This window comes from Rissa tridactyla, chromosome 3 (assembly GCF_028500815.1).
Source record: "Rissa tridactyla isolate bRisTri1 chromosome 3, bRisTri1.patW.cur.20221130, whole genome shotgun sequence".
Lineage (NCBI taxonomy): Eukaryota > Metazoa > Chordata > Aves > Charadriiformes > Laridae > Rissa > Rissa tridactyla.
Window position 1 is genome coordinate 126,421,187 of NC_071468.1, and position 14,006 is coordinate 126,435,192.

General features: G+C 55.0%; 1 protein-coding gene across 1 annotated transcript in view; it reads left to right on the top strand.

Annotated features, from left to right (window-relative positions):
* Positions 1 to 14,006, top strand: part of OTOF (otoferlin) — a 121,685-nt gene that overhangs the window by 36,945 nt on the left and 70,734 nt on the right. The window contains exons 4-5 of the mRNA XM_054194326.1: positions 4,059 to 4,158; positions 10,813 to 11,024. Coding sequence (XP_054050301.1) covers positions 4,059 to 4,158; positions 10,813 to 11,024 — 312 coding nt within the window. The remainder of the gene's footprint in view (positions 1 to 4,058; positions 4,159 to 10,812; positions 11,025 to 14,006) is intronic.

Genomic DNA, 14,006 nt, shown 5'->3' on the forward strand with positions numbered 1-14,006 from the left:
GGCTGTTTGTGTCAGCAGCTTTGTAGAGAGAGACCTGGGAGTCCTGGTGGACACCAAGTTGCCCATGAGCCAGCAATGTGCCCTCGTGGCCAAGAAGGCCAATGGCATCCTGGGAGGCATCAAGGAGAGCGTGGCCAGCAGGTGGAGGGAGGTCATCCTCCCCCTCTGCTCTGCCCTGGGGAGGCCACAGCTGGAGCCACACCACACCTTAGAGCCGCCTGGCCTTTACAAGGGCCTGCATTTTTATGATGTGCCATCAGCAAACAGGTTAAATACCGACACCTACAAACACACGTAAGAGCGAGGACTGTGCCGTGCGTTACCAGCTGAGCCGAGCAACCTTCACAGACAAACCTAACTTGTAAGCAGCTTCACTAAAATAGCTGGATTTTATTGCTCAGGCCACAAGAGCATCCCTCCAAACTGAAAGCAAACCCAGCCGCGAGCAGAGGACAGCCCTCCAGAGCCCTCCAACGGAGTCCGTGCTCAAATCCTGAGAAATAAAGGGCAGACTTCTCTCGAGGAAGCCTTTGCAAAACAAGAGAGCTGCTGCTCTTGCCAAGAGCAAATAACGTTCTTTCACAAACCCTGAAATCCAGGTGGGTAGGGCAGCTTTTTCCCCCCGTCTCAGAGAAGAAGCAGGTCTCCGTGGGAGGCGGCGATGCGTTATTCATTGGGCAGGAACCACTAGGAAGGTCACAAAGAAGAGGTGCTCATGGTCGATGCCCTACGCGGCGCCTTGGAGATGGAGTTGAAGGCGCTCCGTGCTGGGATCTCCCCGTGCACAGCACATGGGAGCTGCAGAGGGGAGGTGACAGCCCTGGAGGGAAGGGTCCCATCCTGCACCGCACACTGGGACAGGTCTGCCACCGCTCTCCTTTGCTCCCGGAGCATCACGCACCACCAGCAGGACCCATCAGAGGTTTGCTGGAAAGCAGGACCTCCCTGCTGCTGCGAGCCAGGCGGAGCTAGATAAGTGGACGAGCAACCGTAAGCTCATTTTCCTGTTTTCCTCAGGTAGTTTATGAATTTCCTCAGGCAGATTATTGTTATAAATGAGTGGTGCATAGTGGGATAGCTGCACAGCACAGTTTGATTTCTCTGATGAGAGAAACGCCCACAGCAGTACCATCTGGTCCCCACGCATGCAGGGGTGTGCACAAGGGATCACAGCACCCTGTGCAAAGAATCAAAGGATCATAGAACGGCAGGGGTTGGAAGGGCCCTCTGGAGATCATCCCGTCCAACCCCCGGCCACAGCAGGGTCACCCAGAGCAGGTGGCACAGGAACGCGTCCAGGCGGGATTGGAATGTCTCCAGAGACGGAGACTCCCCCACCTCTCTGGGCAGCCTGTGCCAGGGCTCTGCCACCCTCACAGCAAAGAAGTTCCTCCTCATGTTGAGGTGGAACTTCCCATGGTCAAGTTTGTGCCCGTTGCCCCTTGTCCTGTCCCCGGGCACCACTGAGAAGAGCCTGGCCCCATCCTCCTGACACCCACCCTTTAAGCATTGATAAGATCCCCCTCAGTTGTCTTTTTTCCAGACTGAAGAGACCCAAATCCCTCAGCCTTTCCTCATCAGAGAGATGTTCCAGTCCCCTCATCATCTCGGTAGCCCTTTGCTGTCCCCTCTCCAGCAGTTCCCTGTCCTTCTTGACCCAGGAAGCCCAGGACTAGACCCGGTGCTCCAGATGTGGCCTCACCAAGGCAGAGTAGAGGGGGAGGATGACCTCCCTCCACCTGCTGGCCACGCTCTTCTTGATGCAAGAAGGGCCATTTGGGTGGGGAATGGAAAAAAAAAGAGGGTTGTCAGAAGCAGAACCCAGGCAAAGCAAGCCCCAAAGCCAGTGAAGACCCCAGGGAGCTGAGCAGACCCTGCTCTTCCATCCAGTGTTGTGCTGCATTTTCAGAGGGTGCTTCAAAGCATGAGGGGATGGCTTCAGAGCTGGGAAAGACAGAGCCCAGACTGACCTAGGGCAAATCTGCAAACCTGGCTTTCACCTTGGGTCTCCAGGCTGGCGATGCAGGCACAGCATGGGGTGCTTGGGTTCCTCGGGGGCAGAGGCAGGAGAGGAGCCCTCAACATCCCACCGCACAGCGCGAGGAGTTCTTGTCTCCCTCTCTGAAGTCTCGTCTCGATAAATCAGCATGACAGTAAGCAATGCCTTAAGGTTTGCGAGGATGAAGTTCAATCAGCAGCAGCTTTCTTGCTGGCTCCCGCTGACAGAGCACTGCAGACATATTCCTGGTGTGCCGTCTAATATCTCTGCTGTCATCTGGGATCACGGCGCTGGAGATGACATGCAAGGCAGAGGGCGTAAGGCAGCCCCGTGTTCAGCATTTCAGGGCTTTTTCCGTGTCGAGAGTCACTTGTTGTTTCATAGCTGGCTCTTCTCAGGCTGGAAAGGTCCCCCTGGTGCAGAACATGAAGAACATAAAGCCACAGCTCCTTGACAAGCCACGAGCTGGCAAATAAGTGATGACTTTTATTAGAGAGCACCGGGCTTCGCTGCTCTCTGTGGTAGCTATTTGGACCTGTAATTTAACAAAAGTGGCTGCTTTTAGTGCGCATGTTGCTGCACTCCCTAGATGCGAGAGCAAGCTCGGGCAGGAGCCACTAAGAGCAATTAGAAGCCTTCAACCTGCTCATCTTGGGGGAGTTTAGGAGGTGATGAGATGCTCGGGGGAGAAATGGCCATGGTGGCTGGAAGGTGTTATACACCCTCACCTCAGCGTTCATCTCAGCCCGTGGTGGGGTCAGGAGGTGCGGGTTGGGTGGGAGAGATGTGAGCCCTCTCTGGGAGGTGTGATGACCACACGGGGACTAACTTGGGCATGCAGCCTTCCCTACATACTGTAGATGATGTTATCGTATGATCAAGGATCATAAGATGATGATGATCCTGATCAAAGGATGGCAGGATAATTCAGACTGGAAGGCATTTCAGGAGATCTCTAGCCCAGCCTCATACTCAAAGCTGGGTCAGATTGACCTCACACCGGGTGGCTCTTGGCTTTTTGCAGTTGGATGTAGACAGCCCAACCTCCCTGGGTCTCTGCTGCGTTGTTTGAAGATACCGAGCAAGCTGGGAGGGGGCTGGGACAAGGACACAAGCCTTGAGGCATCAGTTATGACTGGGCCTCCCTTAGCAGCAGGGAGTCAGTCTTCTCCTCCGAGCAGCTTTCAGACTCACATGCGGCGCCTTCAGGCCATGTCCATCCAAGTAAACCTTCCAACATGAGCCCTGTTCTCCAGCCCTGGGCCAACACAGCTGGGCTGGGATCACAGAATCATAGAATCATTCAGGTTGGAAAAGACCCTTGGGACCATCGAGCCCAACCATCAACCCCACTCTACAGAGTTCTCCCCTACACCATATCCCCCAACACCACATCTAAACGAGTCTTAAACACATCCAGGGATGGTGACTCCACCACCTCCCTGGGCAACCTATTCCGGTGTCTGACCACTCTTTCTGGGAAGAATTTTTTCCTAATGTCCAGTCTAATCGTACACACAACAAGACACATCCAAACTCCTCCAGGGATGCTCTGCCCCAGGATAATCCCTCCTGGGGATGTTGACCTGGGACCTCCCCATGCCATGGCCTGTGCTGACAATGTCCTGGTGCAGACAGGTGAGGGGCAGTGCCCTGGTTCTTGCCTTGTTCAATTTACTTGCACAGATATAACTGCAGACATTCAGGATGGAAAAAGCCAGATTGGGTTCCCTTAGGTGCATCCCAGTAATACAAGGCTGGTGGTTCCCAAGGTCTCCTTCTCTTCTTATCCCAACTGAGTTACCTTGAAATGGCTTCTCTCCTGGCTTCTCCTTTGCCCACCATCTCCACTGGGCTGGGGTCACTGGCTGCAGCTGCCAGAGTCCTTGGCCACGCTATGTTCCTGCATCTCACGTCTACCTCCTCTTAAGGCAAATGGGAAGCGAAAACAGCCACGCAAGCTCTGGCGACTTGGCCAGCAAAGCCCTTTCCCACCAAAAAGGAACAGTGGTGGGTGCTCACCACATCTCGCCTGACTTTACTCTTCTTTGTTCCATAGGCTCATTGGCACATTCCGGATGGTCCTGCAAAAGGTGGTGGAGGAAGGGCAGGTAGAGGTGACGGACACGCTCATAGACGACAATAATTCAGCCATTCAGGTAGGTCATGAGGAAAAAGCAGCTGCTGCTGCCCGTCGGTCGTTGGTCCGTCTGTCTGCCTTTCTGATGACTCTGTAGGAACAGAAAAGTCTGTGTTATCACAGAATCACAGCATGGTTTGGGTGGGAAGGGACCTTTAAAGGTCATCGAGTCCCAACCCCTGCCCTGGGCAGGGACACCTCCCACCAGCCCAGGTTGCTCCAAGCCCCGGCCAACCTGGCCTTGAACCCCTCCAGGGATGGGGCAGCCACAGCTTCTCTGGGCAACCTGGGCCAGGGGCTCACCCCCCTCACACCAAAGAATTTCTTCCCAATATCTCATCTCAATCTCCCCTCTTCCAGTGTAAAACCCTTAGCCCTCGTCCCATGGCTCCCCTCCCTGCTCCAGAGTCCCTCCCCAGCTTTCCTGGAGCCCCTTGAGGGACTGGCAGGGGCTGGAAGGTCTCCCCAGAGCCTTCTCCAGGCTGAACACCTCCAACTCTGTTAATGGACCTGAATCCCCGAATCCTCAGCCTTTCCTTCACCCCTTTATAATTGGTCTGAAGGACGAAGGCAGCCAGGACTGTCCCGAGGGTGGACAGCAAAGGCTGGCTGTTCTGCATGCCGTGACAAGCGTAGGATGGGGGCAGAGGGCCAAGGAACCAGGTTTAACCTGCACACAGGCAGGGTGACATTGCTCGTGCCCAGCTCAGAAATAGCCCGCAAGTGTCCTGCTGCCGGAGAGCCGTGTCACCCCAGAGCACAGCGTGGTCCTCAGAGCCCCGCAGAGAGGCTTCGACCACAGTCCCACGCTGAGCTCCGCTGCCAGGGCTCTCCTCCTGCCCCTGAGCGACCCCATGCCGGCTCTGCCCCGAGCAGGGTACCAGCTTTAATCCGTACCGGGGGTACCGGCTGCTTGAAACGCTCGACATCTGCCGTATTTGTCTCCGAGCTCAACGCTGCTTTTGTCTGAGCCCTGTAGCCCATGAGGAACACCTCGTGCGGCAGCTCGCCTGAAGCCCCGCTCTTTGTACCCCTCTGGGGAAAATCAGGATAAGAAATCCCCCCCGGTCTGGGTCTGCGCCCCTCGTCCAGTGCCCCCGATGCCCGGGGAAAGGCTCCCGGTGGGCAGAGCAGCTGCCGTGTCACTCGGTGCCTTTCCATCTGGGTAACGCGTCCCACGGGAGCTGTTTGCCATGGAGACTGAGTTTTGTAACACGCTTGGAACTGCAGCCACTTCTGATCTGCTTGGGTATCAAAACCCTGGTGTTTTCATTAAAAAATAAATACTCAGTTTCCCTCCCCCCGTCCCCTTTTCTTATTCCTTCACAAGCTGCTTCCTACACTCAGCATAAAGGAAAAGAGCAATTGCGCGCAACCCTCTGTGCTGACAACAAGCAATTAGCAATGAAAAGACGAATGGTTTCATTAGGAGGAGACAGGAGGTGACTGCGGTGGGGGCAGAGGGAATTAAACCAATAAAAGTATGAAGAAAACAGTCCCGAGGAGAGAGAAAAAGTGGAAAGGCTGCAGACCCAGAGTGCAACAATAATTTCAGGGTTGGAGAAAACGGTTCCTGCTGTTCTCTTCTTTCATCAGACTGAGCGTTTGCCTGATTGAAGTCCACGGGACCCTCCAAAGGAAGAAAATGCCGTATTTTTAAGACCCCTCAGTGTCACAGAGGGGAGAGGAGAAAACCAACGGAGGAAAATTCAATACGTGCAACTTCTTAGTGTCCATAATGATGAAATTTTTAGAATGAACTAACCCAGGACTGAGACGGTACCTGCCTGGACTGGCGCCTTCCAGCCTGGCCAGGAGCTTGGGGTAGCTGCACAGTAGGTCAAAGCAAGCGGCCTGCTGCCCTTCCCCTCTGTATCAGCCATGCCCTTCTGACTGGAGGCACCCGGAGGAGAAACGACCTTCCCCAGCCCCTGCCTGATGTTCTGGGTGACCTGTGCTCATCACCTCCCCCCTGAGGACCTCATGTCATCTCCACGGCACTGGGGAGGCCCCACCTCGAGGGTTGTGTCCAGGTTTGGGCCCCTCACGCCAAGAAAGACCTTGAGGGGCTGGAGCGTGTCCAGAGAGGGGCAACGGAGCTGGTGAGGGGTCTGGAGCACAAGTCTGGTGAGGAGCGGCTGAGGGAGCTGGGGGTGTTCAGCCTGGAGAAGAGGGGGCTGAGGGGAGACCTTCTGGCTCTCTACAGCTCCCTGAAAGGAGGGGGTAGCCAGGGGGGGTCGGGCTCTTCTCCCAAGGAACAGGCCATGGCACAAGAGGAAACGGCCTCAAGTTGCACCAGGGGAGGTTTAGGATGGATATTGGGAACAATTTCCTCCTGGAAAGGGTTGTGAAGCATTGGAAGAGGCTGCCCAGGGCAGTGGTGGAGTCGCCATCCCTGGAGGGATTGAAAAGCCGGGCAGACGTGGTGCTGAGGGCCATGGGGTAGTGGTGGCCTTGGCAGGGTTGGGTTGATGGTTGGACTCGATGATCTGAAAGGTCCCTTCCAGCCATAACAATTCTGTGGTTCTGTGTCTATGTGTATATCTCGTCTGTGCCATGGCAGCTCTGCTGGAGCTGTTTCAGTTGGTATTCACAGAGCGCTCCGGAAAACATAAATACTGGCTGTTGACTGTTGCTACGGAATCAGGGCAGCCCGGGCAGGGCAGATTGTAGGGGAGTGCAGCTCTCCCTTGCGTACGACAATAAATGCCCCCCGGTCCTGCACGCCGCAAGCCATATGGACGCTCATGCACAAATCCTGCATTTCTAGAGCTTGCTGTGAGCAGAAATGCCACGTCCCTCGATTTCCCCTGCGTTTCTGGGACACGGTCCTAGCCCCAGGTCGCCCCCCTTCAAACCAGAACTGGAAGTGAGGGTATGCGTTTGCATTTTGGGCTTTCAGCAGGGTTTCGGATCCACGGCCAGTGAGGGCTGTTGCAGGAGGAGAAGGGGACTGAAAAATGATATTGAGAAGGCAGAGACGGGCAGGTATGGAAAGTCGCTGCCCATCAGCTGAGACGGGATAACCCTCTGTCTGCAATCCTCATCCTCCGAGATGCAAAGGAAAAGGTTTTTCTTGGAAGCAACACGTTCCTCGCATTGAGCAAACTCCAAAATACGTCAATTGCAAGGGTTGGAAAGATCACCTGCAGAATTAGGAAAGAAAGCAATCTCCCAGCTCTCTCCTCTGGGCAAACGACACCTCTCTCAGCTCCTTAAAACCCATGATTTTAAAGGCATGTTTCCTCCGCAAAGGCACCTGAGCAAGTTCTGGCATGGCGTTGCCTCCAGAGGGGCTGCTGGCAAGCACGGCGCAGATGCCTGAGGTGGCGTCATGCAGCGCAGCTCCACTTCTGCACGATGCTGGGCTGGCACCAGGGATCCCTCCTGCAGACTATGCTCACCCAGGTTCCACCCTGGTGCAACCATCCCACCTCCAAACCCACCCTGGGGTGGCCCCGCTTTGCAGACACGTCGTTGCGGTTTGTGGTTGAACCCCAGCCAGCAGGTAGGACCAGGCAGCCGCTCGCTCTCCCCCCGAGTTGGGATGGGGGAGACAATTGGAAGAGTAAAAGTGAGAAAAAATCCTCCTGGGTTGAGATAAAGCCAGTTTGATAGGTAGAGCAAAAGCTGCGCACTCAAGCAAAGAAAACCAAGGAATTCATTCGCTGCTTCCCATGGCAGGCAGGTGCTCAGCCATCCCCAGGAGAGCAGGGCTCCATCACACGTCACACGGACTTGAGAAGACAAACACCACCTCTCTCAACATCGCCCCTTCCTCCTTCCCTAGCTTTATACACCGGGCATGACGTCCCATGGCATGGAATATCCCTGGGGTCAGTCGGGGTCCCAGCTGTGTCCCCTCCCAACTCCTTGTCCTCCCCCAGCCCATCGCTGGTGGGGTGGGCTGAGGAGCAGAAGAGGCCGTGAGAGCTCAGCAGCAACCAAACCCACCGGTGTCCTAACACCATTCCTCATCCCAAATCCCAAACGCGGCACTACACCAGCTGCTAGCAAGAAATTCAACCCCATCCCAGGCGAAACCATGACAGGTGTGAAGCGTGTCCAGCTCCGGACATCGGCCCCAGCTCCGGATGAAGGGAAAGGAGCATCTTCACTGCCCTCGTTCCTTGGAGAGCACTTTCCAGGCATACCGTCATCTTTCTGTAATCAAACACAAAGGAAGGGTTGAAAACTGTTTTCTTTTTTGTGGGCTGGCTGCAAAGCATCATGGGCAGCTTCCAGCCAGCCCTGATAACGTTACTGACTTGCCTTAGCAAGGAGATTAAAAGAGCCAGGAATTGTAAAGCCAGGAGGGATATTACGAGCGTGTCGCCTGGCCTCCTACAAGAGAGGCTCTGGGGTGTCTCAGAATTTGTTATTATCTCAAGTGGCAGAAAAGAAAACAACAAAAAAACAAATAAAAATGATGTTAAAATGTCCAGTGACGGAGCAACCTGCCAGCCCTTCAGTGAATCATTCCACTCATTAATTTTCTTTACTGTTAAATTGAGAGTTTGGTTTCCAGTGTGAGTTCCTTTTGGTTTCAGCTTACACCTACTAATTTCCCGTCAAACAAGCGATGACTTTATTCAGCCCAAACCAAAATCTTTCAGCTTATTACACCCATAATTTTTCATTTCTTTTAAAGGATTTTTAAGCCTTTAAACATAGTCTAAAAATGAGATTTCAAAATCAAATGTTTCACGACAGCGACGAGGAGGATTTAAAAAAAGGTGACAAAATAACGTTCCCACATGGATCTGCGTCTCTCCTCTGCATTTGCTTTCTTAAACAAGCCGAAGCAGCTTGGTGAGGTCAGCGCGGCGTGGCAAACCATTTTGATTGACTCAGATTTGTATTTTGCCAGACGAAGAATAAAATCAGTCAAAACCTTCGGCAAAGCTCGGTTTCCAGCTGGCTTTGAGTCACCCCTTGCTAAATGCACAGCGTCCTCCCAGGCCGTGTCTTGTCTCCTCCAGCCTTTCACATCGTCCCTTTGACAAGCCGCGGTTGGAGCGAGTCAGGATGCTCTGCCTCCTCTTGAACACAGAGCTGAAAAAAAAGGGAAGATTTTCTCATAAATTTTCCTGCTCCGGTTTGTTAGCATTTTCGTTTTGTCCTTGTGTCTAAAATCAATCGCCTTTGCATGGAATATGACTTGAAATTTCTCCGTGGAAGCTGAATGGAGGTGGAGAATGGGTTTCTGCTTTTGCTTTGATCTTTGTGGCAGCCGTTTGCCTTTCAAAATAAGGTATGTTTTCAGGAGAGATATTTTTCTGGCTGGTTTGTCCAAAGCTGTGGTTTTAGAAGGACTTTGGACATCAGGGCAAAGGTAGTGCCAGCAGCTCTTTGCAGCAAGGTGAACTCTCACATATTGGATTGCGTTTTAAATCCAGAGAAAGATTTTTTGGGGAAAAACATTTGAGAGCTCCAACCCTGAATTTGCTGCAGCAGCCTGGTGCAATCTTGGGAGTGTACGTGGGGGATGACCACGTACAAGAGGGAGAGGACCTTACTCGCTTCATCCAGAAGAAGATTTAGATCAAGCTTGGACAGACCCAGTGCCAGGTCCCTTCCCATAGAATCACAGAATGGGTGGAAGGGACTATTAAAGCCCACCCAGTGGCACCCCCTGCCCTGGGCAGGGACACCTCCCACCAGCCCAGGTTGCTCCGAGCCCCGGCCAACCTGGCCTTGAACCCCTCCAGGGATGGGACAGCCACAGCTGCTCTGGGCAACCTGGGCCAGGGGCTCACCAGCTTCATAAGGTAGAATTTCTTCCATATTTTTAACCTAAATCTCCCCTCTTCCAGTGTGAAACCCTTCCCCCTCGTCCCATGGCTCCCCTCCCTGCTCCAGAGTCCCTCCCCAGCTTTCCTGGAGCCCCTTGAGGGACTGGCAGGGGCTGGAAGGTCTCCGCGGAGCCTTCTCTTCTCCAGGCTGAACCCCCCCAGCTCTCTCAGCCTGTCCTCCCAGCAGAGGGGCTCCAGCCCTCCCAGCATCTCCGGGGCCTCCTCTGGCCCCGCTCCAACAGCTCCGTGTCATTCTTATGTTGGGAGCTCCAGAGCTGGAGGCAGCTGTGCTGGTCATGGCCAGGTTGGGAGACCCCCTCCCCAAACCAGGATCTGCCCAAACATCCCGGGGATGCCCATCCCTTGCCAAACCCTGCCCTGCCTGGGGGTGGGATGGGGCCAGGCAGGAGCAAGGCACCACGCATCCGTGGGGCTTGGCAGCCCAGCACTTAACAGCAGGGCACAAATTCTTAAGAAGCTGATGCAAGACAGAGAAATACCCACCAACATGATGTGGCTTCATCTGCTCGTGGTGCCTTCAGCTGCTCGAAGGGTTTCCCTGCTGTTCAGGGCTTTTGGTGTCTCTGATATCTGATGCAGCTGGTCTGGGATGCACCAGCAGCTCCAAGTGAATCAGGTGCCTGAGCAGGGGGGAGGCTGCAGCACCGTGCCTGAGCGGGATCAGACAACCTCCTGAAGCCAAAGACCTGCTCTCCGACTGCCTCATGCACTAGGAAAGAGGAGACTTTGGGGTCAGTAAGGCTCAGAGGTCAAGCCAGCTGATGCAACAACTCTTCCTGCCTTTCAGATTTCGCAGGACCTTCCTTCCTCCCTGTGCTGCCCTCGGGGGCTGATTGTGTCTTCCTTGTGTGTTGCAGACCAGCATCTCCATAGAGATCAGGTACCAGGCTCTGGACGGGACGGTGGGCACCTGGAATGACAAGGAGTTCCTGGAGACCCCCAGCGTCCACTCAGAGGGGGATGGCAGGTACCCTCTAGAGACAGACAGCCTCCTCTCCAGCCACCGGCAGGGCTCGGACATCTCCCCGGGCAAATCCAACCAGCAGTCTGCAGAGAGGAGCTTCAGAAGGTAATGTGATGCTCAGCACTTGGAGATGTGTGGTGGCAACAGGGATGGGGAGGCTTTGGCTCGTCTTGAAAGGGCAGCGTTGCCCCAGTGCTCCTCTGGGGTGCATCACATCTCCTGGCCATCAGAAAACCATTATCACAGCTCAAGGCGTGGAGCGGCTGTAAGTGTTCACCCACCGGTGTCAGCAGGTCCCTGGTGCTCCACCACGCCTGCCCAGCACAGAGCAGAGCCTTCCGGCAGGCACTGAGCTGTGTAGCACACGGCAGATGCTGCAGAGCAAATGTAATTAAATACAGATTCAGAAAGGATTTAAGGGCCTGACTCTTGGTCAGGCCTCGTATTGGATGGGATTAGAGCCGCGTGTGGGGTGTAGAGCCACGTGTGGGGTGTAGAGCCACGTGTGGGGTCTTGCATCTCGATGGAGCTCGTGATTCTCCCAGAACTGAGCTGGAGGTGTGCCGAGGGGCGAGTGAATCCGCAGCCAGGGGCAGGGGGAGGAGGGCATGTCGGCCACAAAACCACACCGGTGTGGATGCTTCTGGGGTGGACGGTGACGGTGCCAGTGCCTCTGACCCGTGTCCATGTGCTGAGGGACGTCGTGAGTGTGCACATCCCATGGCAAGGCGGTTGGCACAGCAGAGGCTGGGGGAGAAACCAGGGAGGCTGTGGCACAGAGGAGGGGATGAGCCCTTGCCACCTCCCTTGCAGCGTTAACCCTCAAACAAACCCTTAGTGTCTCAAAAGCGTTTTCAAACACCCTTCCACCGCGGTCTGTCGGGACCCCTGCACCTCACCGGGTGCAAATGCCATCCCATACTGAAGGCAGTACCTGGGCAGATGAGCCCTGTTTGGATTATCGGAGGGACCCCTCACCCTGTGACGGCAGGTGGGGACACCTCCAGTTCTCCTGAGGGATGCTGTTACCAGCTTTCTATTCATTTAAGGGTCCTTAGCATCACCCATGTGTCTTTCTAAGTTCGTGGGACCTGACGCTGGACAAAAACAAGCCCAGGGACTGTGTCCTTCCGTTTCTTGGCACAAAGCTGCTGTAACCAGTTGCAAACCCAGCCTGGTGACTGGGACGGGTAGAGAGGGCTCAGGACTGAGGACGCTGCAGTTGGCAATCCACGGGGATGAAACACAAGCTGGGACCACTTCTGCCATGAGCTCTGGTTTATGGATGCTCAGGGCTCAGTCCTTGCTGGGAGAAACAGCCCCTTCACCACCTTGTATGCAGCCACGAGGCCAAGGCATGGATGGACAACGAGGACCCCGTGATGCTGGGCCAGATTCAGCCCACCCCATCACGGGTGCTCTGAGCCCCGTGCTCAAATCCTCACCTGGCTCATCAGACAACAGAGTTTTGCAAGTGTGTATAAATATATTGGGTTCACAGGTTGCTAAACCAGATTTTCGGGCAGCTTTACATAGTTTATGTAGTTGTGTTGTTCACGGTAGTGACTTTGGCTGTCGGTCTCTACTCCAGTATCACAGAATCACAGCATCACAGCATCACAGAGTGGCTTGGGTGGGAAGGGACCTTGAAGACTACCCAGTGGCACCCCCTGCCCTGGGCAGGGACACCTCCCACCAGCCCAGGTTGCTCCAAGCCCCGGCCAACCTGGCCTTGAACCCCTCCAGGGATGGGGCAGCCACAGCTTCTCTGGGCAACCTGGGCCAGGGGCTCACCCCCCTCACACCAAAGAATTTCTTCCCAATATCTCATCCAAATCTCCCCTCTTCCAGTGTAAAACCCTTCCCCCTCGTCCCATGGCTCCCCTCCCTGCTCCAGAGTCCCTCCCCAGCTTTCCTGGAGCCCCTTGAGGGACTGGCAGGGGCTGGAAGGTCTCCACGGAGCCTTCTCTTCTCCAGGCTGAACCCCCCCAGCTCTCTCAGCCTGTCCTCGTAGGAGGACAGTAGCTCTTGAACCCATTGCCCTCTTTCAGTTGGATGAGTGGAGACATCGAAGTCCTGCATTTGCTAAAAGTCTCACGGAAAGAGATGAACTGGCAGAGGAGACTCCATGAGCGGGGCAGGCAGAGCTGGCTCCCCGGCTCACCCACCGCTCTCCTGGCACGAGGACAGCCCTTGTCCGAGGGCTGCAGTCCCGCAGGGGGACAGCCCTCGTGTTTCCAAACCCATACAGGAGCCCAGCCTGGGGATGGGAATCCGAACACACTCCTGGCAATCGGCTGCTTTTTTAGTAGCCGCCGTAAATGATCGCAGGCACTGCGGCAGCCGCACAACCCCCACCCTGGCTTTCTGCAATTCAGTAGCGTTTGCCTTCCTCTGGGTTTAGTGCTTTCCTGTGGCCATAGAAGGGCAGAATTTCTTTTTCCCCACTGTGCGAGACTGAGGGAAGATATCCCCAGCCGCTCGCATCGCTCCGAGGCAGTTAATTAACTATGTGCATTGGGCTGAAACCTGCGAATTTTCAAGCAAATTGGAAGCGCAGATTCGTTTCCCAGCTCAGCGGACCGTGCTGCTGCTGAACAGGGAAGATGCCGGGGGATTTCAAAGGCGGATGGCAGGGCACAGCCTGGTTTGCAGGGAGGGTTTCGGTCTGTCTGTCCGCCCCATATTTTGGGAAATCAGCGTCCTGCCTGCGCCACATGGACTTTGGGGCGTGATGCCGGCGTGACTTTACTCTCACCGGAGATGTAATTAACGCCGTGTGGCTGACGTGGCAGGCGGCTGGATGAGTTGAGGCTCTGGATGAGGTCTCCAGGGACTGTAGAGTAAGTCTGAGGCGAGCAGCTCGGCTGGAGGGGGAGGACAACCGCATTTGGCCGGAGAGATCCCAGCCGGGTGCCTGGTGTGCTGAGCATCCCGGCCCGGGTGCAGGGAGCTGCGTGGTGGCTGAGCAGAAGGGCTTTTCCGGGTTGGTTTGTATGTAGTTGGTGAAAAATCCTTCCTGTTGGAGAGCTGAAGTAAAATAAACAGTTTATAAGCAGGCAGCGGGGCCGTGTGGAGGCTAGATAC